The sequence below is a fragment of the Neopsephotus bourkii genome, unplaced genomic scaffold, assembly GCF_033783945.1.
Source record: "Neopsephotus bourkii isolate Nb327-2 ecotype Australia unplaced genomic scaffold, CSIRO-AGI_Nbou_v1 NB_54, whole genome shotgun sequence".
NCBI classification, from domain to species: domain Eukaryota; kingdom Metazoa; phylum Chordata; class Aves; order Psittaciformes; family Psittacidae; genus Neopsephotus; species Neopsephotus bourkii.
The window spans coordinates 781,401-807,551 of NW_026900571.1; the positions used below are offsets into that span (position 1 = coordinate 781,401).

General features: G+C 39.7%; 1 protein-coding gene across 3 annotated transcripts; it reads right to left on the reverse strand.

The window, feature by feature from the left end:
• Nucleotides 1–1,184: 1,184 nt before the first annotated feature.
• Nucleotides 1,185–25,885, reverse strand: CWH43 (cell wall biogenesis 43 C-terminal homolog). Of its 3 annotated transcripts, none has more exons than XM_061352727.1 (17): nucleotides 25,816–25,885; nucleotides 24,746–24,937; nucleotides 20,368–20,488; nucleotides 20,082–20,236; nucleotides 18,586–18,787; nucleotides 17,511–17,599; nucleotides 16,191–16,445; nucleotides 12,140–12,265; nucleotides 11,574–11,653; nucleotides 10,198–10,303; nucleotides 8,629–8,764; nucleotides 7,727–7,876; nucleotides 5,347–5,491; nucleotides 4,647–4,708; nucleotides 3,426–3,581; nucleotides 2,064–2,189; nucleotides 1,185–1,371 (listed from the first exon to the last, which is right to left on the reverse strand). In XM_061352727.1, exons 1-16 carry the CDS (start codon nucleotides 25,856–25,858, stop codon nucleotides 2,102–2,104), a joined length of 2,106 nt encoding a protein of 701 aa, XP_061208711.1. In that variant the 5' UTR covers nucleotides 25,859–25,885; the 3' UTR covers nucleotides 1,185–1,371; nucleotides 2,064–2,101. The 3 variants fall into 3 exon arrangements, with proteins under 3 accessions (XP_061208711.1, XP_061208701.1, XP_061208719.1); XM_061352717.1 differs by having other exon boundaries at nucleotides 1,185–1,363; nucleotides 2,057–2,189; XM_061352735.1 differs by lacking the exons at nucleotides 20,368–20,488; nucleotides 25,816–25,885 and having other exon boundaries at nucleotides 1,185–1,363; nucleotides 2,057–2,189; nucleotides 24,746–24,884.
• Between the last annotated feature and the right edge of the window lie 266 nt (nucleotides 25,886–26,151).

Sequence of the window (26,151 nt, forward strand, 5' to 3'; positions counted from 1 at the left end):
TAACTTTTCCTGCATCTCACAAGAATAAACTGCTCACATTACAAGGTATTTGCAGAGTAAGCCCGTGGAGAACATTAAGTAATGTGGCAAGATAATGGTATGTTTTGTATGGGTTATGGAAATGCAAACCTGTGGCTGGCCATGAGTCAGAGCTAACACAAGAGCATACTGCATAGAAGTGAGGCTACTCAGAACCTCTGTGCAATGCTGGTACCAGTGCCAGTGCCAGCTGCTATTGCAGGCTGGGAATAAACAGGACAGGAACTACTGCTGTTTGCAGACGAGAACTGCTGAAAGCACAAGAAAGTTAGTCCCATCACACCAAAACTTGATTTATCCTGCTCTGCTGGAGAGTCATGCAGAGAACAAGGTCAGAGGATTTCACATCCTACCTAAAGGATATCTAAACTTAATTATACATCCTTTGGCTTGTAAAGATAAACAGCACCTCTACGTGAGAAGTAAATTAGTCCAACAATGGCTGGTTAATTCTAACTAACAAAGTCAGGCTTTCCAATACCATTTAAGATTAAGCTGTGTATTCCTCAAGTGCCTTTCAAACATGTTCTGCCCACAAAGATCAGTGAAGCGTTCAACTCTCAGAAACACAGTTCTAAAAACAAGGAAGCAAAATGATGGGTGACCAGGATAAAGGGACAAGCTTGGTGATGGCAGCAGTTACCTGACTTCATAGAACAAGAAACCCTGGGTAAAAGCACATCCTGTATTTGCTTACATAGAGAAACAATAAAATTAAGTATGCTCAAGCTGTTCTCAAAAGCACATGGTGAAGAATTAGAGGGAGAAAAAAACCCATCCTCTTTCCTGCAACGTGTCCTGTTCCTTTCAGTTACAGACTGTTTAGGTATTACTGCAAAGACACACAGTACTAAATACCAGCATCACAAATGTGGTTTCCAATGAGAGGGTCATTTACATAAATCATCTGACATGTTTCTCACGAGCATGAAACTTCCTTTGGACAACACTGAAGATCTTCTCTTTGCGTAAGGGAAGCTCCGCACATATCCTGAAGGATATAAAAGACATTGCCAAAAGACCCCCAGAAAACACTTCTTAACAGTGTGTCATGTTTGTTACATAGCAGGTAACTCACTGCCTAGGTCATAAAAAAGCCCCACTTCTATATAATCCCACTAAAGCATAGTGCTAGCAAAGGACAATGCCATTTTGTTTTATTTATTTGTATATATAAAAAAAAATACAATCAACTTTCTTCTCAGAAACCTTCTCACGTTGAGCATGCTTGCTTTTAACTCTCCTGCAGTGCGTTCTTCTGAGTCTCATAACAATAACTATTCGGAGGTACTTTACTCTTCCCTTTGTAAAAGCATTGCAGTGTCTAATGCCCTGTTAAAAAAAAAATGGAAGTCTGGAAAAGTCATCACCTTTTCTCCAATAGTTGTTCTAATAAGATTAATTTAAGAGTAAAATGTGGAATAGCAGCAGATGTAAACACTGTTTCAGTAAGTAAAAAATGCACACACTTCAAACACATAGGAATTGCACATCTCCCAATTAAAAACCACACTAGCCCCACTCCTGTTTTGGCAAAAACTAAGGCCAAGCTTATTACTGCAGTAGCAGCAGACTACAAAGCGCAGCACATACTGACAGGTTACCCACACTACCACATTATTTTGCTTTGCCTCAGTTATCACAAAAGCATGGAAGTCAGCTGAAATTCCTCGCTCATGGTTCTTCCAATGAGCTCCCAGGAAAGGGGTTACACCTGGACCCTAAAGAAAATTGGATAGATACATTCAGCTCTGAAACAGCACAATATAGGATACCTTCATAAAAGCAGAAGTTACTGACAATGCAAGTTCTCACCCTTGCTTTGCTGAATACAAAGCAGGTATCTGGCCCAGGTAGACATCTGTTTATCAAAATGCATGCGTCTTCCCTCTCTCATGGCAATGACAGATCATTAAAGAGTCACCAACTATTACACAGACATTCACAGTATTATACGGCATGGGAGTTGCTCATCCTTAACAATGTGGTCTTTTTGGCTGCCAATTCAGTTTCAAACAACAAACCTTTTTTATTGGTCCCAGTGATCTATTACTTTCTCATTCTAATTTATCTGTTTAAAATATTTAGGAGTGCTCATATGAAAGTGATGAATATGTTCATAATTATGTCCATCTTTATAAGATCCAAACCTACAAAAAATATTCAACAAAGCAAAACCATTACAACATGATTTAACCCATGCAACTAAATCATACACTTCCTATAGTATAATTATCACTCCTCTGACTGTTCTAGATAGCTTATCTCAGAAACAGGCCACAACCCTACTTACATATAAATCACGATGCACTCATGCTATCTAACAAGAGGTCTTTGAGTATAATGGAGACATTTAATTACACTGATGGGATTAATGCCATAGACACTCTATAATTGGAACTCCAGCTGATAAAGGTGTGGTGCATTTATCTAGTTAAACCTCATGCTATTTGAAGTCAGTTTTTCTACTGAATTCAGTGGAGGTATAATTTAACTCCCCAGAGTATCCAAATTCCTAAAGGGTATAAATCTTCTGCTTACAGGCACACGTAAAAAATAAGGACAAGAAAAATATTCTGTGCTGAAATCAGCTGAGAAGAAATCTGAATGTGAATGCTAAATTCAGGCAAGTTTCATCATGTGGAAAAGACTGGGCAAACTCCTGGTTAGACAGGAAGCCAATGATAAAAAGTACGTAAGCTCAACTGTTAGGTGTAGAGAAGAAATATCCTGTATTAGGCATGTTAGAAGTAGTAAATACAGCATTGCTGGAAATTGTCTCTCTGCGACAACATTTATTTCGGACTTCATAATTCTTTCACTGACATTCAGTGTAGAATAAACACCTTTCTCTGTATTTCTGTTCCTTATGCAGTGTCAGTGGAAAAGTGACACCATTCTAGAAATAAATAACTTTAAATATAAAAATCTAACCCTTTTTCTTCTTTACATATGCAACATACTGCCTCCTTAATTTTCATAACTCCAGTTATACAGTATGTTTTTAAATGCTTATGCCAAGAGTATTTAACGTATATATTGTATTTTGTGTTCGAAGTAACAGTACATAAAGACCCCAGTCCTCAAAACTGCTGAGAAACATGGATCTCTCATCATCTATAAAATGAGTCACCACTTCACTTGGCAAACATCCCTGTCAAACAGTCTCACAAATTAATCACCTGGGTGAAATAAACATTACCTTCAATTTATGCTACAACACAGTAGGCTGATTTTCCCAAGGCATAGGCCAAGTCAGTAGAAAAAATTGAATTATATATCAGAAGTTCTTGCCTCCTAATCTTCTGCTTAGTTTGGTACTGATCAGTGCCTCCCACTATAAGTTACAAGATGTCACATATTAATTTACTATGAGATACACTGACCTAGGATTGAAATGGATGTCCTCAGGAACTTGGCTAGGATCAGTGACGATTCTGTCATTGTCAACATAGCTATCCAAGTGATCTGGGATCCTAAATTTGGCCATCTGGACTTCTGAATCACTTAAACCAGCATGAGATATGCGGGCATAGCCCAACCTATCAGATACCAAAAGAGTTAGTTTGAAGAAATAACTCAAGGCAGTTTCATCGCATTCTTAATTCATGTCTCTTTTTCTCAAGAGTTACTATTTAAGCTATCAACATAACTTTCCATTTCTGTAAACCTCACTTCAAAAAACTTAGTGTGCTATATAAACACAAGCACCATAACACAGTGCTGTAAGTAGAAAAACCAAGAAAAACCAAGAAAACTTAAGTGACAACAGAAAAAGTTTAACACATATAAACTTATTTTTAAAATTAATAGTTTTAGTTTATGCATCCTGGCAGAAGCACACCAGCTTTTTTCACTTAAGAGATTTTGAAATTCAAGAAAGGAACTCAAGCAGCAATGGAATGAACAATGAGAAAAATTAGACTGCAAAAGGGGGTTTTGTTGCCTTTAAAAAAAACCAAACCAAACCTTTGTTACTTAAGTAGTGCTACGTAAGACAGATGTCTAGTTTACTCGGTTTACTCCTGTGAACACCGCAGAACTTGCACAGTTTAACCTGAATTCCATTCTGGTTCATACAACACTAAGGGAATGATTTAGAAGCAATCTGATATAAAAAGTCATGGAGTTCATAGGTCCCAGCAGAAGAAAGTGCTTCAATATGGGCTTAAAGTTTCCGCTAATTCCCAGCATAAAGCTTGTCTGTATTAGATCAGCATTTTGCTTCAAGAAACCCTACAATCATAGTTCAAAAATCGTATCTTCTGTGTCACACACAGATTAGGGCTTAGCCTTCACATTTTAGAATGATACTGCAAAGACAGAGCTTTGGAAAAAAAGTAGTTTTATGTTAGCAAAGCAGATTAGATCTGAAGGCTTTTGACACAGAAGGATGAAACCTGTAATACTGTCTTTGTAAATTATACTCAGAAATACAATCATCCATCCTGAGATTGATGTTCCACATTTCTTTATGATATACCTCACTGCCCATACACCATTGTTTAGGGATGCAAGACTTTTCCACAGTTACCTACAGAAGGGTGTAAAATTGACAGTCATTAAAATAATTAAAATCAGTGAATAAATGATCCACTTTAACATACCTTATTACTCCTCGATACATAATATAGCTACACCATCTGTCATGATCTGTACTGTCAATATCCTACAAGTGAAAAGGGTAAAAAAAAGTCAAACAAATAAGGTAAGCTTTCCTCAAGGGTAGCATTTGAATCACTAACAAACCAATGTATAAACATGCTGCAGAAAAAATGTTTTGCTTTAAATATTGAAATAAGGTAGAAAGAAGAAACCCCACTGTTGGACACAAATCAGACAGCTTTTTGACATCTCCTGACAGAAAGCCAAACTGCAGAACTTGGTTTTAAAACAAAAGAATCACAGAATTAGAGGTTGGAAGGGATGTCTGGAGGTCACCCACTCCCAATCCCATGCTCAAAGTAACTTCAAGCAGGTTGCTCAGGGTCTTATGCAACCAACTTTTGAGTATCTCCAAGGATGGAGATTTCACAACTTCTCTAGGCACTACTGTTTAACAACCCTAAATAATTGTGATCCATTATTTTTGGTGTTCTGCTATCCAACTGGCATTTCTCTTCTGGCAACTGCTGTCCAGTGCTTCTTGTTCTTTCACTGTGTAACTTCACCTTCTCTGTAACATACCGTGAAGCAGCTGAAGACAGTGTTTGAAAATGTGCATGTATTTTATGTCTATTCCTAAGTTACCAGTTTGAAATACTGAATTATCTCCAACTGCTAAAAGAATCAGTATTTTTGCCTTACCTGGACATTTCCATTTTCTATTAATTCAGTATAATCTCTGGATCCAGGAGCTGAAGTGATGTATCCTAGAAAAACTACTTGCTTAGAGCTAGTCTTCAATATATTTGAAACAGCTATAGCCTGGAGTTTCCTGTCTAAGTCCTCCCTGAAAGAAATGGGAAAGACTTGAACATATATATATTTTAGCTCAGAATCTTTGTGTTATAACATAGTGAACCACAAACAAATCTGGTACCCTTTTTATTGCTCAGTATTAGAGAGCATGCAAGTTTACAAAAGCTCAGTGATTCAAAATGATCACTGTGTTCAATAAAAGCCACATGGTCGTGGTAGATGTAATTAGGGTTCTCTTTCTAACCACCACAGGAACAACTTTTTCTCTTACTGTTTTGTTTTTAATACTGATCTCATCACTCGGAAATGTGAATGTAAGCGTTTCAGTTATCTGAGGCTATCTCTGCCTGCACTTGAAATTCAGTTGTGCTAGCACAGTGTGGTGAGTAACAAAGAGCTCACATGCTAACAAGATGGACATATGATAAATATAGTCTTAATGTCTGGGTCACGTAGTTTATGAAATGTGACTTAAAATCTATGTCATCCCATAACACTACTTAACAACATTTGGCAGGTACTCTTTAACCAGATTTACACAACAGCTCCAATATGACCAGATAGCATAAGTGAAGCCTGTTAAAATACTGCATTGGATCCCATACCCTGTCCTTCAGATTTGTCATAAAATAATGTAAGGGGTTTCTCCTGTGATTCTTCATGTTAATAACTTCAGTTGTATAAAGCATGGTCTCCTCTGTATTTTGCTAGACTGGGCCAAATACCAGTGAGATAGGGAACTGATTTTGGAATCTGTAATCCTAAAAGGGGACAAGAACTTCAATGCCGCTACACTTTCTAAATAGCAGTACTTCTGACTGAAGTAAATGCATTAAGAAGAAAGAGCACACAAACAGGAGATGAAAACCCCAAACCACTGGAATAGAAGCCTGGTATATGTGAAGTTGCCAGGTGAACTAGCTGCTCTTTCCAGAATTACACTTCTGCAGAAGACAGGTTCTTTTAAATGACACGAGACATTGTTATATTCCCATGTTTTAAAAACAGTGTTAAAAGAAATCCCTACTTATCCAATATTCTATAGTTTATGTCATCCAAAGCAGCAGATGAAAAAAGATGAAAAACAACCAATTATGTGTGCCATTTAATTACAAATTCATTCACCTCAAAACAAAATTGAATTTGTACTCATTTCCCAGGCGTCTCCTCCTATTTTCTCCTTCATCTTTATCTCATCTCACTGTGAAGGGGGAATACACTGCTATTTTCTCCTACTTTGACAAAGAGTTTCTAAGAGAGGCAAGCCTAACCATCTGTGTGAGGCACAGAAAATTCCTTTCTTGTGTTCAGACTGGGAGTAGTTTCTGACAACTATATGTGTTTAATAAAAGGGAAAACTACAAATGATTTGTATGCTCGGAGCACAGCTTCTACGCATGTAAAGAAAATAGGGAAGCTCAGTATGGGATAATGAGAACTCTATTGCTTTCTGAATAACAGCTTTGTATATTATATTCTGCATCCAATCCATAAATTTGCTTCTTCGTGAATTATAATAAATATTTTGAAAAGCCCAAATCTTACTACATAACCACAAACATATTAGATATTGCAGCAGATAGAACAGAAACAGCTACATGGAGCACTACAAAGCTACCACTTATTAATAATATTCATTACACACAAGTTATCAAGATACTGTTTTAAAGTAAAGAACTAAAATATATACCTCAATCTTTCCCATCCTATATTTTAGTTACTGGTATAATTCTTCCTTTAAGAACCCAGAGATCAGATTTCTTATTTCAAGTTTCATATAGTCAGAAGGACACTGAATGGCTATTTTTGTTGCTGTTTCAACACTGTCCTTTCTTGGAGAATTCAGAATTTCAGAATTGTTACTTTCTATTTTAATAAACATCAGTTGGCCATTAATGCTATCTATGTGCACTCACTGTGGTACATAATAAATCTATTCCACATGCAAGAAGTCAGAAGGATGCTATCCTGCACTTAGATGTATCTGTAGCCCTGTTTCTCGTGGTTTTGCATAACTACATCTTTTTCTCTCTAGTAACTCAGATATTAGGCTCAGCTGAGTTTTCCATGACACAACTGTGCCTTTTAAAAAACGCTTCAAAATTTAAACCAATAGCTGTACCACAGTATTTCCTCCAGTATGCCTTGTTAGAATCAGTATTACAGCAGCAGATACTGAAGGGTCCAAAAGAAATTGCAGAAGCTCACAAATGACCATTATGTTGCACGATTTTGCATGACATGTAACAGCAAATAAAATACTCACTCTTCATTTCCAAAGTGGGCGACAACAAAATCAACCAGTTTCCCTGTGAAGTTGACAGTCATGGAGATGGCGGGTGCAATCTCTCCCTCTGGAGACGGAAGGAGGTGATGGGTAGATTTTACAATTGGATACCGTGACAGCGCCATAATCCTACATGAGAAGAAGGAAACAGTTACTTTGTTGTTGCTCACAAGCCCATTCTGCACCACTTAAAAGACACAGGCTCTGGAAGAGGAAAGTTACTAAATTCCTCTCACATACAGAAAAATTTCAATAGCGGTACATCAGCACTAGGAAGTTCCATCTGCCACAGATACCTGCATATCCACCTAAAAAAAACCCACTTCATAAGCTGCTATTTTCCAGACTACAAAGATACGCAACTGGTAGTTGGTCAAGCATTAAAGTAAAATCAGACACAAAAATACTGGTCAAATAGATATGTGCACTTATATGCCCATTTCCCACTATACAGCCCAAGGTGGGTTTAATGAATTCAAAATTTCTAATAACTTCAGGTTGCAGTTAGATTTTCCAACTGCTATCACATTTTTAAGTCTGAAATCTAAAGTTCTCATAGCACAAAACAGAATAATGAGAAAAGGGAATCAGATACAGTACTTCAAATGCCAAACTTCCAAATCTGTACATTAAGGAGCAGGATGCCATTCTCTACATCACCAAAGCCAAAGTAGCTTACAGATGCAGGCACCAAAACCTGATCATTGCATTGCATTGCATTGTAATGCTAAGGAATCAAAGATTGTTCTTAAAGACAAGCTCCAACAAGTGATTATGGTGATTATCATTCTAATTATTCTTTGTCCATGTTTTGGTGGAGTTAGTATTGGTTTGTGTATTTACAGTTATTTTGTGTCACTGTGCATGTAAAGATGACTCACCCCCAAGTGTGATCTCTTGTGCTTGGACCAAAGTCTGTGTAAAATCCTAGCCTTTCTCCCAGCCACATTGTTGGATCATTGTTCCCAATGAATGGTTTGGAGGCATCACTCTCTATAATAGTGATAAAATCAGCACCTAAAATGGGGAAGAAAAAAGAAAATATTTCTAAGTTATAACTGTGATCTATAAATGTGATTTATAAATGACTACATAATGTTGTTATTTCCCTTTCGATTACACAGGGTTAGGCACAAGCCCTCCAGGAGTCAATCAGGGCAAATCTTAATGCTGGCAACAAAGTTGTGCCCAAACATTTGGTCACTGTAAGCCACACAGCCCCTGACTGAACAACACTTAATGAGTGGTTGCCACAGGTCCTCCCTGGTGCATGACCAGATGCACAGCACAGCTGGCCTACACATACCTAGTGCAGACCATTTCAAAAGCATTAGACATCATGTGCGCAAACAGATTACCAGCCCCATAGCAAGTCTACTGCTTTCAACTTGATGAACAAGCACTACACAGCACATCTGCACTTACCTTCATCTACCAAATCCTATCCTGCTCCAAAAGGTCCTGTGAAGAGGGAGCAGGGTCTGCTGCCAAACCAGTTAGTCAACCCATAGCAACCTGCCATCAGCCCGCTAGCAGGGTAACAGAAGGGTTCTCAGCTCTAGAGAACTGTTTGCCATCTGCAGCCACTTCGCTTTCTCAGGACACTGTGGCTCCTCCCTGTTTACATGCTGAGGTGTGGTTTTGTGTCAGGGGAACAAGAGAGGTTCCCTTATATTTTAGCTGGAGGATACAGCAAGAGCTACGTGGCCTTCTGCTTCTACATCATTAGCATGCATACATGTTGGCCACAGAAACAATGTCTGAAACCACTGAATGGGGTTGATGTTAGTTTCCTTCAGGGCAGACACAAGCCATTACATGTTGCATCTTTACTATTCCAAGCCAACAGAGAGAAGATGAGCCCAATGAATGCACACCACCACACCTTTAAAAATAACCCGTACTCTGAAGTTAGCCACTCTTTTCTCTGTGGTTCTCAAAATCAGTTAATCTACTTTAGTGAACAAATTGTTTAAGAATCTCCAGCTTAACTCTGAATGCATTAATGTACCTTATTTAGGGCATACTAATTTCAGACCCTTTAGGAATTATATAATGCTTCACATCAGAAAAAAACAAACCGAAAACCAAACACAGAGAAGTTCTCAAACATTAAATTTTATCTAAAAGGACACTTCTCATTATTCATTTATGCAAATAATTTCTCTATAGACAAGTAACTCATCAGCAATATAAGAAAAAATCCAAATAAATAACAAAGTATTTCCTCCAACCAGAAACCTATTTAAAGTACAATTTAAAAATTTATCACCTTTCCAAACAGATTTTTTTTAACAGAAGTGATTGTACTGGAATAGCTCAGAAGGAAGAAACTAGACAGATTCTTGAGATAACGCAAGAACAGACCCAGTTACCCGGCAGGTGTTCTTGCTTCTGCCTCTTCAGATGAACACTCTCATATAGACATGAAATGGAAGAAAAAAGGTTACCTGTCTGATTAAGCAGATCAGCTGATCCTTCCAAATTAGACCATCCTTCATTGTTATATGCAAATCTAAAAGGCCAGATCATAGCAGAGAAGTCTCTTTTGGGAACCTCAAAAAATAAAATGGAAAAGAAGTCAAGTGCAGTTTGACTTTAATGTATTATACCTTTGCAGTCAGCAACATCAGCTACATCATGCCCTAAAATACACACAAGAAGGGATGTTTTAACCAATATATTTTCCAAATAAAGCTGTTAGAAATACAAAAAACAGGTATTTTGCGAAAAAACTGCTCTAACAAGAGTAAAAATTAATTTGTGCAACTAACAGTAATAAATGAACATGAAAGAGAATACCAATCTTTTCATCTTTTTAAGAGGAACTACCTGGGTTTTTTTCCACATTATAAAGGTACTACAAACCCAAATGAGTTCCAGGAAGAAAGCCAATTGTATGTCTGTGTGCATATATATGAATATGTATGTGCAGACAGGTGCATCCACACACACACAATTTCTACTTAGCTCTCATCACCTTTTCTGCACCTTTTCCTCCATTCATCACCAGTGACTTACCTAACAGAAACATTACCCACAGGAATACATGTCAAGAGCAAGTTTCAAAATGCTATTTCTAAATTGCCATCAAAAGAAAAAAAGAAGTCTAATTCATAATTGCAACCAACTGCATCAAAAATCCAATTTTATTCTGGTAATGAATTAAATCATAGAATGGAAACAAGTTAAGTTATATCTGATCAAATCAGCTCTAATTTTAAATTTAAATTACTGAATAGGCAAGCAACACACTTGGACTAAACTTTGTGGTCATTAAGCAATTGTCACTATCATTGCAATACCTCATTTATATTAGATAAAAAATCTGGAATCTTCCTATCTTTATCCAAGTTCCATAAGTAGTCTAAGGCTAATCTAAGTCTGACATCTTTTCAGAGAAGTTAAATTCAGAGTTACGCATATAAATATAGAAGCATAGAATTCCTTCAGCTGGAAGGAACCTCAGAAGGTTATCTGTTCAAACTTCCCTGATATAAGATCAGGCTGCTAACAGTATGGTCAAGTTTTGAATATAATTCACATAAACTCATTTATAAAAGTAACATTCAAATTGAATATGCAGCAAGAATCTCTGGTTTTCAGAGTATTTTTTTCTTTCTTAGCAGCACTATGAACCTCCAGAGGCCCAGGCATTTCTGTGCTCAACATGAATTTAAAAACTACACTTTTTACATCTTCATTTCTGCTTTAGTTTTGTTGAATACTCGGACACTGGTATACAAACTTCTTCAGCACCTAACATATCACATGCAGATTTTACTGTATATTTAAAATTTGCCATTTTCACAAACACATGACTCACCCCTTGGCCCAGCTTCTTCTGGTAAGTTTTATAACGCAGACCCAATCCTAGCAAACCAACACCAACAAACAGCCACAATACTGGAAACAGCAAAAACACAGAAAAGCTACTTTTAAACCAAGAGAAAATAACATTATTATTGCACTGTCATTCTAAGGTGTATTACTCATAGAATGGGAAATGTATATATTTACATTTCCACATATGCCAGTAATAATACCATTCCAAAATAGCGTACTTAAGAGTATCCCTATGTGTGCAGAGTATCTCTTTGTGTGCAGATATAATTATATTCTTCAAAACATACCAGGATGAGCAGATAAAATATACCAAAACTCCTTGGAATATTTATGTAAAAATGATACCTACTGTAGAATACATTATAATGATGAGTAACCTGATCTTTGTAGGGTTATAGCATGCCTTAATGGTTACCAATTTTTTCCTTTCCATCTACTTCAAAGTCAATATACCGAGTGGGCTGAAAAGTCATTCTTATCTTTTGTATACACATGTAATAAATCAATTTAAGATTCATGGAAGAAAGGAAATAAAATCATACTCACATATTTTAATAAAGGTTTTACTCTTTCTGAATAGTGGCTTTTGGCTGCTTTTCACTTCAAAGATAGAGCTGAGATCTTTCTTGGGTACTGTTAGAAAGTCTATCCCAATACATAACATTATAAACCCTGTAAAAATAGAAGTCATCAGTTTTGTCATAGAGCTTTAACGTATTAAAAATGTGCCATAAGTGACCCACTTCTAAACTTCCAGCTGTTGCATTATATTCAAGTTCATGACTCCAACAACAAAGACAATTCAATGCACAAATGCAGATAAATGCCACATCCAGTGCAATAACGAAGGCAATATGAGACTGAGAGAGATTCTACTTATCATTGTCACAACATTCACCTCAACTATGCCTGCAGCACTTCAAAGATGTTTAATTTACATTGTTGTACTTGTTGACATGAGCACTGCTTCCAGCAAAATGAGGCAGTGACATTAAACATGCCACTAATGATAAGTATTTCCAAAAAATATTTCAAAGTAGTAGTATTGGAGTAAGAAATCAAAGCTAAACGATGATTTTAAATGTTACTGAACACCTGTTTCACACAAAAATAATTAACTTCAAAATTACATTGTTTGGGGTTATTCACTTTTTTGCCCCCCAAAATAAGCTGCTACTAAGGCTGGGTCCCACTACTGCACATTATGTTTCTTCTGTTGGTGAAATATCTGTTTAAAGCCATGTTTTCCCTTCTTCCATTCACATACCAATTGACAGAACAATAAAAACAAAAACATTTAAATCCTTTCATCTGGGGCAAAGCAGAGACTCTTTCAGCAGACCTCCCTACCTTTGTGTATCCTAACACCAGCTTCCACAGAACGTCAAGCACACTTACCCAGCACTCTCAAGCAAAGACTGATCTGCAGTACAGTTCTGGGGTATTATGTCAGAAAGGCTAGAACATGGTAGATAGATCATACTAAAATGCTTCCAGGCCCCTACTGACAGCTACAACTCCCAGCTCAGCCCAGTGCTTTCAAAGTTTACTGGAATTAACCTGGACAAGAGCAATTAAATTACACCTACACATTACAGAACCTTAAAATAACAGCTTGATGAAGAAAATATATTGTTGATTGTAGGTGTCTGTTATCTTTTCAAATGAACTGCTCTGTCACAAAGAAACAAATAATAATTTTTAAATCGGAACCACAACAATAATTGCTCAACAGTTTGATCTAAAACAGCGCTAAGCAGGCTGCAGCAGGCTGGGAGGCCAATTTGACATGGCAGCATCTTCTATTGTTGTGCTCCAGAGCCAACAGAAGCAGCTGTGCTTTTTAAGAATAGACAATTAAACACAGCTACAGATACATTACAAAAGCTAGTAAGTGATTTCAGTGCATTACCTGTTGCAAGGGACTTTGATGGTATCTTTTAATTGAAAAGGTAGCTCAGACTAACAGTACAAGCTCTTTTCCCATCCTTTATGAGCTAAAGAATCCAATTAGCTCCACAGAAAATGTGGGAGCATAATGAATTGGATAAGAGCTCTGCTGGAGAAGGTATACGTCCCAGATATCTTTGTGGAATACTTAATTATCTATAGAAGTTGTGTTTTTTTCAGAGCTATAGCTGAAGATGAAATAACCATTACTCAGTATTTCCTTATTGCCCTTACTTGTTACATGAGCTGTAGTGAAAGCCTGCAAACCAGGAAGCTGGGTCTAGTGCAATGAAGAAGGTGGCACACGCCAATCCTTTCTCAAAGGGACACTGATTCCAGCCATTAAAGTTGCTGGAAGAGCAGGGATCTGACCCCTCCAAATTATGTTACATCACAGTGAAGCAGCACAGAAATGTTGAATATAATAATCTTACTTTCATTGCCACTTTTCCTGGAGCAGTTCCCTACCCAAACTGCGGCAAGAGAAAGCCAGGATATTGGACAGGAGGAGAAAGCAAGAAATAGCACTTGCACCTGAAAGAAACCAGAAGAAAACAAGCAGTTTGCCAGAACACCAAGCTGCAAGAGTAGAAGTGCAGCAACAAATACACAATCTCATGGTATAATCTGCAAATCTTTGATAAACAATGGGTGGCTTCAGAAAGACAGAAACTGCATTCTCAGATGCAATATAAGCTCATGTGGTGCCATCAGCTGAGATGGGTTTAGTTCACAGTTTTCATCTTACCAAAGTGCCATCTCTGTGTTACTATCTAGTGATCATGACAGGTGAATTAATCACAAGTGTGTCTGTGAAAGGAAGTGTCAGAAAGGGATTTCACGTAACAGCTATTCTTTTGACAAGGTATTAATCAAGAAAGCATTTCACACTCCTCTACCACATGCTTTCTTCGTACAGCTTCAACACAAAGTTAAATGGAGTGAGACAACTGTTTCTACAGCCCCCCAGAGTGCCTGCAAAACAAATAAAACTGCAATAAATGTAAGGGAACTCTCCTCAAAACATAACAAACTGAAACCCTGCATGTGATTGCTGTGATGTATGAAACACATGGAGAGTGAGAAACTGGAGTGACAGAAGGTGGTTGCAAAGAGATGTGGAGCAACAAGCCAAGCACAGCAGTCAGTAATCCTTTTCAAACAAAATACAGGATAATGTGCCACATTTTAAAACGTGTCATAGGCTCACAAACTTGGCCCTGGACAGTATTTGGCACTGTTAAATGTAATTAGTGAAATATGCCAGTGAAACACATTAGTTCCTATTAAAATACAAACAAACAAACAAAACAAAAAAAAAAAACCCAGTTGTGGAAACAAACCACAAAGGGTCGGTTTCATTTCCACCTCCCAAACTTCAAGGTGAGATCCCTTCGAGGGATCATTTTGCTAAAACCTTTGCATTTGCTCACCTCAGTTCTTCCTCACTGACAAATACCTGACAATTTATTTTCTTTCTCTCCTTTTTGCATATTTGTGACACTGCAGCTTACTGACATTCTTCCAAACGTGCTGGTGTGTCCACAAAGCACAAGGTAAAGCTGCATGGAAATGAAGCTCAGGTCTCAAATGCAGACTAGCTGCATTGGGAGGATGCTGCACTTCGCTTCTCAGAGCAGGGCTAAATAACGCACTGAGTTACATGTCCTGATTTCAGCTGTAAGAGTTATTTTTTTCCTTCCTAGTAGCTGGTGTAGTGCTGTGTTTTCTGCTTTAGTTTGAGAACAATGCTGATAACACACCAGTGGTTTTAGTTGCTGCTAAGTAATGCTTACTCTGATCAAGGACTTCAGTGTCTCATGCTCTGCCAGTGAGGAGGAATATGGGAAGCCAGGAGGAATCAGAGACAGGACAACTGACCTGGGCTAGCCAAAGAGGTATTCCATACCACAGCACATCATGCCCAGGATGTAAACTGGGGGCAGCTACCCAGAAGGCCCGGATTGCTGCTTGGGTCGGGCTGGGTATCGGTCAGCAGGTGGTGAGTGGCTGTATTCTCTTCCCTTGTTATTTCCCTTATCATTGTTATTGGTGGCAGCAGCAGTGGTTTGTGTTATACATCGGTTACTGGACTGTTTTTATCTCAACTCGTGGGAGTAACATTCTTTCGATTCTCCTCCCTATCCCGCTGGGAGCAGGGGGAGGAAGAAGACAGGGAGTGAGTGAGCAGCTGCATAGTGCTGAGTTACTGGCTGTGCTTAAATTATGACATTATATTATAGTCCCAGTAACACAGCCTTCACAAACCCCTGAGTTTCCAGAAACTAGATTGTTACCTGAGGTACCATACAGCTACCTTAGGCATGTAGGTGCATTCACACCCTGGATTGCAGCTACATTTTTAGGGTGACTGATTAAGAGATCTGTTCCTCAGCTGCGTACTGAGTTATCAGGCTTTGTTTCACTTTGTCATTTTCCCTCAACTGAATTCCATTTTCTGTCCACATTTTATACTATTTCTAACAGTAAAGAAACAAGTAGATTAGTTTTCTCATAGAAACTCTTACCATAGTAAATCAGACAGCAGCTGAGCATTTGAAAGACTGTTTATACACTAGGTTCATTTTAAACATCTGGTTGAGGCTAAAGCAAGTATATTTGTATTTGTTCATTGTCATAAATATACCTAAAAGAAGATGGGAGCTTTCTCTAGCATAAATTCCTCCAGGTACAAATTTATAAGCTGTACACCATACACAAAAGAATAATTCAAGAACGTAGGCAAACATAGCAGTAGTCATGGCTTTCCCAGGGTGCAGACAGCTAGCAAAGTGGCCAGCCAGTTGAGGCCACACGCACATAGTAAAGACAGCAAGAATGTTGCCTGCAACAGCAGCACTCCAGGTGTGTAAATAAAGAAGACCAGCTGAAGATGCTAAACCTGTGAAGGGATAGAAAATAATAAAGTAAGTCCATCAGGTATATTATCTTTTTCACATTCTGTCTAAGAGAGTCTGGGAAATATTACTGTGCTTTGCAGCCATGAGAACTGCATCACTAGGACAGTTATTCCCAATACTCAAAGACAGCCTCTTGTTTTTTGCAGCTCTTAAGTGCTCCAAAAGAAAAGGCGAATAAGAAAGAAGTAAAACATAATTCATCATTTCCTTTGGTCCCTGTATTTTGATATGTCCCAGTTTATTATGAAACATTTGTATGAAGTACTGTTCTGTCTTCTTGATATAAACACCTACAAACAATTAGCTCAGGACAAAAAAGAAGCGGATTTATGTTTTTTAAATAGTATTTATACCACTAGATTTCATGCAGATGAGCCTACAAATTAAACCAGGCTGCATCCATCCATTCTGACATGTGCAAAACACACCGCCCCTCACAGTTCAAGAGCAGAATTATTTCCATCTTCCCCTACTTGCTCTATGCATAACTTGCTCCACAGCATAGCTATACCATCCTTATGAAAATGGTTGTCCAGATCCAGGACTTGAATCTCTCTTCTGACTACCCAAGACCTACTGTATGCAGACTTATTCACAAACACTTTGCTCCAGCAGAACTGCTTTGATGTTCATAAGATTTTACTGCCTGGAGATGTTGGCAACTAAGGAGACAGGAGGTGAGTTTGCCTCCAGGTGAACTGCTCATTAAATTACAAGTTATTGTGTCGCCTGCAGAACAGAGAGGCTTGTGTCATCTTAACCCCATAACCCTAGATGAAGCCATACAGAATGCAGACAGAAAGAACTAAGATGCTACTCATGGGTAAAGAACCTCAACAGGGGCTTCTGAAGAGAACAGCAATGCTCTGCAATGGCCTGGACATTTCACCGTTAGTTAGCTGGTTAGACATGTGCATAGACAGCGACAGAGAAATAGATGCTTTGATTAGCAATTGATTTTTCTGAGAAGTGGTGTAGGGTCAGAGGGCTTGAGTAAAGGGAATAAGGTAATAGAAACAAAAGTTCTGCTCAGGCTTTGCACTTACCTACAAGAAACCAAGCAAAACTGGTGGCAGAAGACCAGCTCCAAAATGAAAGCATCAGCCCATGAGCCAGGCCCAACAGAACTGTACCTCTAATAAAATGATAAAGAAAGGGGAATCATACATTAATATAATTCTATGAACACCTGGCATTGAAAAAGAAACTTCTAAACATGTAGACAAGGTTGCTTGGTAATATTTTATAATATTTTTTATTTGAAGTAGAGCTCAATTTGATCAAAAAATAATCTTCATTTCACACCCTGCTACATTTTATCCCTTTTATTGGACATAAACATCAATCCAAAATAATGGCAGTTTATCATAACGTAGAAATGAGCTAGGTTCAGCAGCAGAAACACTACACCAAAACACTGAATATAAAAAGCAATGAGAACTCGGAGAAAATGAGAGGAATCTACTCAAAGAGAAGTATTTTCTTCACATCACATAGGGAATCCCACAGTACCTAACATCACTATCAATCTTAGGTAGCTCTTATGTGTACTAACTGCAAATGAGTAACTACCTTGCCTGCCTCTACATGTAGTTGACTCAGAATAACTAAGCTAGTCTCTTTCTAGATTTTGAAACCTAGATGAGCAACACACAGCATTAACACTAAATTCTTACTAACCAAAACTTCTAGAGAAGTATGTGTTTTAATATTGCACAGCTCCCTTTTTGTTACCTGCATATATCTCTGACAAACACTATTTCCTACCATCTCCTCTCTGAAATCAACTACCAGATTCATTTACTGCATATTACAGATGCACTTCATTCATAAGTCCTTGAACCTCAGTCTTAATTTAAAAATTGCTCTGCAGTGTGGCAAATGAAGGTTTTTTATTACTGAAATAAAAATAATTCTGTCTTAGAAAATTTTAAGATTTACTGGTATAGACACAATGCTCAGAGGTATCTGAAGGCAAGAATGAATCTATAAATCCTCTGTGCAAGGTACTTTGTACCATTTTACTCTCTGTATGTTCTTAGATGAGTTTCAATTTATCACCTACTACAGCATTGGCTTTTGATTACTATTTTGTTTAAATAATAATAAAAACCCACTTACCCATATGGATTAGGATCTGGACCTGCATGTGGATGTCCACTTACTGCCCATCTAGAAATTAATGAGACCTCCCCAAATATCCACAGGGTGAGGAACATGAGACTGCCAAAAGCAATCCCTGACAACAGCCAACGAGGGTGGGAAACTGTCTCTCTAACTGCATTACCAGTTTTCTTTGCTTCTTGTTTCCTCTTGTCTCCATCTAGAATAAGAATAGAATATAGCTGAGCAAACTGTCAAATCCTATTAGAAAGGGTAACTGAGGAAAAGAAATACCCAAGATCACAAAATTACCAGATTAAATTACTGGCTCAGACACGAAGCTAGCTTATCTGATCATTCATGGAAATTGGTAAGACAACAAAATCTCCAATAACATTCCTAGGTTTGTAAGAGAAAGCTCCTCACCTTAAGTGTACAAAAACGGCAACCTGTCCATATGATTATTCTTCATACTGCTGGAATTTAAATCATTAAATTGGCTTTGACAGTCAGCAGAAAAGTTACTAGAATTTGTTCAGAGGATTCTGTTCTCTGAAATTCTAAACTCTGACACGAACAAAACCTGACACTTCCAAAGAAGACAGAATTAAACCCCCTTCCTTCTCCGTTTTCCACTCACTTTAGATCCTCTCTCATCTCAGGAGAAAGTACCTGTAATTGCATAGACATATTCCTTTGCCACCTAGGAAGACAGATTCCCTTCCTACTCTCCTGCAGCAGATTCCCTTTCTAAATTGTGATGAATGCTCAGGCTTTACTTAGGTCAGCAAGTCTACAAACAGTACACATTATGCCAATTTATGCCCACTTACACACAGGTAAGGTCTTATCTTTCAATTAATTCATTTAGGTTATACTGAGAAGAAAGGAACTCCTGAGGATTTAACATGAGCTGCCTTAACTAAGCAACCCAACTTCGCTGTCTTGCTTGGCAATACTATCTTCACAGTTTTCAAGTGTGCTTAGCCTATGCCAGCCCCCACTGCTGTGGACTCTGTCCAGATGCTCCAAGAGCTCAGTCATATTTTGACTAGGACAACGTGTCCACTCTTCCAATGCTTTCGGTTTATTTTGCCACATCAGCTGTTCCCTGGCTTTGTCCTGCCTCCCTTCCCTGTCAAAGGATGGGCACTGGCAGAGAAACACAAAGAGCAGACAGAATTAAGAAAATACAGAAATACCACAGATGTTTCATGCTGGAATGAGGATAACCCATTCTGGTTTTACTGGTCTAGACTACACTGTTGTTTGCACGACTGTCACAATATTGATACTGCGATTAGCTGTCAGTTCCAACACAACTTACTACAGCTTGTATGAACTGTGATAGCAAATTCTGCCATGGTTTCCAAAGTCTGCAGTGCTCATGCATTAGGTCTAAAACTAGACTGTACTGGGGATAAAAAACCCCAAAGTATCAAAACCCAGTGGCACATAGATACGTATACCTTAAGACGTTTTCATAACTGCCATATTTGCTGCAATACACTCACCTGAATAAATTCGCTCCACTGCTGCTATAAAACCAATTGCCATTATGACAGTATTGGCAGCTTGTGAGCTCCACACCGGGTTTAGTGATGTATACCAGATGCGAAGAACAAGGAGCATTATTTTGCCTAGCATGAAGCCCCATATCCTGATGAACCTGTAACAATCAGTTTTAGCAACAGTGATGCACTTGAGAAAAAACAAAGCAAAACAACCTCTTCAAAAAGAACCAACCACCTTTTAATATAAAGCAATGTCTGCTACAATCCCATCAGTATAATAAAATACCTTTGTAAACTGTTTCCTGACCACCATGTTACTGTTTGAACCAGCAATGAGGAGGAAACACCTGCAGCCAAGATGACTAGTCTAATTGGAGCATTTGGTGCCTGGTATGATGCTAAGCTTCCTACAAACAAACACACACATAGAGATTGCTTTAATGGGCAGCAAAAATCAGGTAATAAGGATTTCCTGGGTATTAGTTCAATCTTGTCTGCAATTTGGATGGCTAAACCATTCATCTGAAAACACATGGCACTACACATTTTTAAACAAACCAAAGGAATGCAGGTATAGATAGAAACTGGGTATATGTGACACTATAGCAATTACCATTTTCAGGAAAAAAAAATAACATGAAGCAATTACCTAAAACTGCAGCAATTGCCTTAATTTAAGTACGTATGGTCATTAATTCCATAAATAGGATATATGGATAAAATATCTAAGCATACAGATATTCCTGAGCAGTGCACTTACATAATTCAAAAGCCAAAATGCAACAGTGCATTTACGTTTACTGCTTTTGAGTTATGTAAGTGTGCTATAGCACAAGCCATATCCTTTTTAGAAAGGAGCAGTTACCATACATTGCACAAGGATTAGTAAGCAATTGCCTTAGCAGATGTGAACAAGGCTTTCTCTGGTCTCAAGAGCTGCCATTAACCGCCTGTGTCATCTTCTTACTGGAAACGGTCACTCTCCCGGTCACTCAACAAGACTGCACACACATCTCCGCCACTTCGCAGGACACAGTGACCTCACCTTTTATCAGCAGTTCTAAACTCTGCCAGCAGGTTTCAAATTCAACTTACTATGGGTCACACATTTTCATAACATCATTGTGGCAAATTCTGTCCCTGGACCAGTGACAAACAGCAGAAGAAGCAATGCTGTTTTCCTACCAGCCATTTGCTAAGTGAGTAAGAGTCAAACTTGAAGAGACATTAAACAAGAAAGGCCAGACATAATGCTGCTGATTCTGACACTGCATGCTAGGAATCCTCCAATTGTCTATTTGCTTATTCTGCTCAGAGTAAAAGATGCAAAGTTTAGGGCAAAGATGGTAAAATTAATGTGAAGATAAGCTTGTATGGACTTTAGCAGAGGGCTGCATGCACAATGCACACAGACGTCTGTCACTGAACTGGGCTGAAATCTGCAGCTCTGCCTCTTCACACCTTTCATCACTTGCGCTAGCTAGATTAAAACTACTGTGGGTTTGCCTGCTTACAGCAGACACACCTTTTGTTGCTGAACACATACACCCGGAATGTAAATATATCTATCCGAGCAAACAGATTTACTGTTGTCGGAAGACACCACCACTAGGGTAGCTCATTGCTGGTTTTGGTCTGGGTTTTTTTTTAAGCAGAACATGAAACCAAGTAGCATGAAAGGATACAAAAATTAAACCAAAAGTTTCAGAGAAAATAAAGCTTTCTGAAAAGACAAAAATAATATGACCAATAAGGGAAGAGTATTTTCCATCAAAAGCAAAAAACCCAATTCTCTAAATATTCAAGTTTAGCAAAGCATGAATAATTTCCAGAGTTTTTGATTGTGAAATTGAAGACTGAATATTTCCAGTGGAATGGGGTGGAGCATTCACAGGGTAGATCGTTCTACATGACTCTGCTCAACAAACCCCAGAGGAAGGCTGTGGCCTGCCTGAGAAGGATATAAAAAAAAAAAAAAAGGCAAAAGGAGAAAGAAAGAAAGAAAGAAGAGGTCTCTAGGTACGAAGAAGGAAAGGAAGAAGTAAGAACTGAGGAACAGGTGAAACAGCAGCACAGCACAATAGGACAGAAATAACCTAGATAACTTGAGAACCTGCAGTAGGGAGGCAAGCATAAAGTGAGTTACCATTGGCTAAACTCCTTGATGGAGACAAAGAGTGAGGAAGATGCTCTTACATCTTCCTCAAATGCTAATGCTCACTGCAGGGCAACAGGTAAGGAGTATGCAGAGCAAGCACCTGGGAAAGAATACAGTGTAGACTTGCCAAGGGGTGGACAATATTAAGAGTGCTTAGGAGAGGGAAACATCAGGGTGATATGAATCACTGAGGGAACAGTTCCTGTTCAGGCAGGAATGAAGGGGAGATCATATCTGCATACAGCAATGCTCAGGTTTGCCCACGCTGAGGATGTGTACAACTTCAAGTCTCCCCATGCTCCGAGTCCCTCTGTGGCCACATCCATTAACACATCCTTTCTCCAGATCACTCCTGAAGGTTCTAGCTTTTTGTCTGTAGTTAGTATCTTCAGAAGCTTGCAAAGCAGCGAAAGCAAACAGGCTTATAAACCAACAGTTTATAAAGCACTATAGACCTGTCACTGCTTTTTACTTAGCAGAACAAAAATTAGACACATTTAAGCCATTTCCACCTCTTCTGGTAATATGAACTGGTAAACACAGCAATTCCAGGCAGAGCTACAGGTTGGGTGGAGAACAGATTCAGAGCAGCCCTGCGGAGAAGGACCTGGGGGTGTTGGTCGATGAGAAAATGAACATGAGCCGGCTTCAGTGTGCGCTTGGAGTATTGTGTTCAGTTCTGGTGTCCTCAATATAAAAAGGACATGGATATGCTGGAACAAGTCCAAAGGAGGACCAGGAGGATGATCAGGGGACTGGAGCACCTCCCGTATGAAGACAGGCTGAGAAAGTCGGGGCTGTTCAGCCTGGAGAAGAGGAGGCTGTGTGGAGACCTCAGAGCAGCCTTCCAGTATCTGAAGGGGGCCTATAGGGATGCCAGAGAGGCACTCTTCATCAGGGACTGTAGCGATAGAACAAGGGGTGATGGGTTTAAACTTTAACAGGGGAAGTTTAGATTGGATATAAGGAAGAAATTTTTTACTGTAAGGGTGGTGAGGCACTGGAATGGGTTGCCCAAGGAGGCTGTGAATGCTCCACCCCTGGCAGTGTTCAAGGCCAGGTTGGACAGAGCCTTGGGTGACACGGTTTAGTGTGAGGTGTCCCTGCCCATGGCAGGGGGGCTGGAACTAGGTGATGTTAAGGTCCTTTCCAACCCTAACTATTCTGTGATTCTATGATCTGAAGGACTAATCTTAAATAATCATGGTAAATTTTGCGTTACTGTGGTTATCTGAAGAAAAGCAGAGTGCAATTTGAAATGCTTACACTCACTACTAGTTTCTAAATTATCAGATGTAGAAAATACAGTGACCACAAGTGCAGGAAGCTGAAAATGCTGCTCACTGAAAAGCTTACTAAAAACAAAATTAAAAAAAATAGGATAGGTATGATGTGAAAAGTAGAAAAAGAAACGAACACGGTAAGACTATGCTCTAGCTACACTGATGACACCAAGAAACTGTTCAGTTCTAGCATCTTTTAAGAGAAAAAGAAGACGAATTCTGAAAAAAAAAAATTGCAAGGAAATAAGTAAATAAGATGATCCTGTTCTGTCTTGTAACAGTAGAAGAGGACATTTATATGGAAAGTGATTCCCTGAGTATAATCTCATACTGATAAATGAGGAGCCAGGCACCACTGTTTCCAAAACACACCACTTAGCAGCAGTATTTTCCCTCTACGCAGGATGGAGACCCTTGTCTCCTCTGAGTTCTGCCAGGTGTTGCAAACTCGTTCGCAATAACTTGCTTCTGAATGTGGCTGTAGCTGCCAAACCTTCTCCCAACAAAATTTCAGAACATCAACAAGAGCTAAGGCTTGTTCCAGTTAGCTAAAGACCAAAGAGGGAATCCCAGCAAGTCTTGGTTTATGGAGGAGCATGTGGGATAGGTAGTGGGGCAGTTTTATCTTGAATTTAAGATCAAATCTTCTTCCCATGAAATTATCAATATGAGAGTCACATCTAGGATGAGCCCACAACCTCATCAATATGCTACATAGTGTATGTGTGTATATATGTATATATGAAACCTGTAAAAATAACTGACTCAGAAACATTCCACACAGAGCAGATTACTTTTATAATAGCCCCAAGCTGTTCTGTAACACCTCATCCCTACCCATTGTTACTGGAACAGCACAGCTATAAAAAAAAACAACAACCCTGTTCTGCCAATCTCTGCATTACCAAAAACATTTTCCTATTGGGCATGACTTGTACTAATTTGAAAGCTTCTAGCAATAAAACTGAAATGAGATTTGTCTTTAATCATGCAGTACTGCTCCAAAAACTAGTACCGCATTGGTCCAAAGACCAATGGCTGCAAACAATATTCCTCTGACCATATCTAAAAGCATGAGACAAAAAGAAAAGCATGAGTTTGGGAGAACAAAACTTATTGGTATCTCTTTTCAGAATCATGTGACTTTTGAGGCAATTTTAAATGTTTATTCTTATTCCTTGATACCAGCATGTAATCTATAACTCACTACAGAGCATACTTACCAACCGTAGCGAGTCTCAGAAGGGCTAGGATGTACTTATTGTTAGCCCACCTCCAAAAAGGGCCAATTATCAAGAATACTGGAGAAAAGAAGGCAACAGCAAAACTTTCCAGACCTGTGAGTGCCAGTGTCTGAAGGGGGAAGTAATAAATCATTGGTGGCAGGGCATGGTAAAGAGACCAAGAAATATAGCCTAAAAACAAAAAGAGAAGGGAAAAAGAGAAAAATGTCATTTTCAACAGCCTATTCTGGAGAGTCCTTAAGGGCATACTGGTTTATACTTCCAAATGCAGAATATCACATGTATTAGAAAGTAGTACAATTAATAACAGCAAGTATTTCTTCACAGAAAGTGGCTATTTCAAGTTAAACGAACGCATTTTCCCAGGAAAAGAGAACGATGAGCAGAAAACTCTAGTAGTCCACTCTGACAGTAGCTCCTGCTTCGATCCACAGCGCAGGAGTGCTCAGAGGGTTAGCGTTCAGAGGGAACAACGCTGGCTAAACGAGGAGTCCACCCACAGCCTCAGGGCTCCTCGAGCACCGGTCGGTGGCTAAACGAATTCGTGCAGTAACCCGCTGCGCAGCTCTCTCCTGAAAACACCTTCGCCAGGGTCCAGCGCTGCGCAGGGGATGCTCCGAGAGCGCCGGTCCGAGCGCCCCGCGCCACATCGCGCCTTGCCCGGGCAGCACCGCAAAGCGCCGCACGGGCTGTGCGCGTACCCGCACACACACCTAGCTGAGGGCGCGCGTAAACCCTCGGCTGATCCCAGGACAAAAGGCATCCCAGCAGGCAGAAGGAAAAAAAAGAACCCGAAGGAGAACACTCATCAGTGACCAGCCTCCGCTCATAATCAGCGGAGGGACTTTCCACCACCAACAACACCCGCGAACGGTAACCTGCACGACACACTGCGGGGCTGCTCCGCTACAGCCGCCGGCCGTTCCCATTAGACACCCCAGGGCTCCCAGGCGGGGATGAAGCATGCTGCCGCTGACCGCCTCTCCGCCGGCCGCGGCCCCTCACAGACTCCTGCCCCATCCTCGTCGGGCGATACCGCCACCACCTACCCAGGAGGCTCTCCGCGAGAACGGCCTTCCACAGGTGGAACATGGCTCCACGGCTCGGCTCGGTTCGGCTCGGTACCGAGTGCCCGGCAAGACGCGGCGCAGCCGCCCGTCCGTGTCGTCACTGAGCCCGCCCGGCACGCGGCCGTAGCGCGCCCCAGCGCCGTCTAGGCGGAGCCGCTTCAGCGGGGCTGGGGCGGTGCTGCCCGGCCCGGAGCTGTGGGGTTGTGCGGCCCCAAGGAGGGGCAGGGGATAGGCCGCCAGGCAGGGGCGATGGCGTGGTGCGGGCCTGCGCGGTGCGAGGGACTTCGCTAAACGGCCACCATTCAACCCACCAGC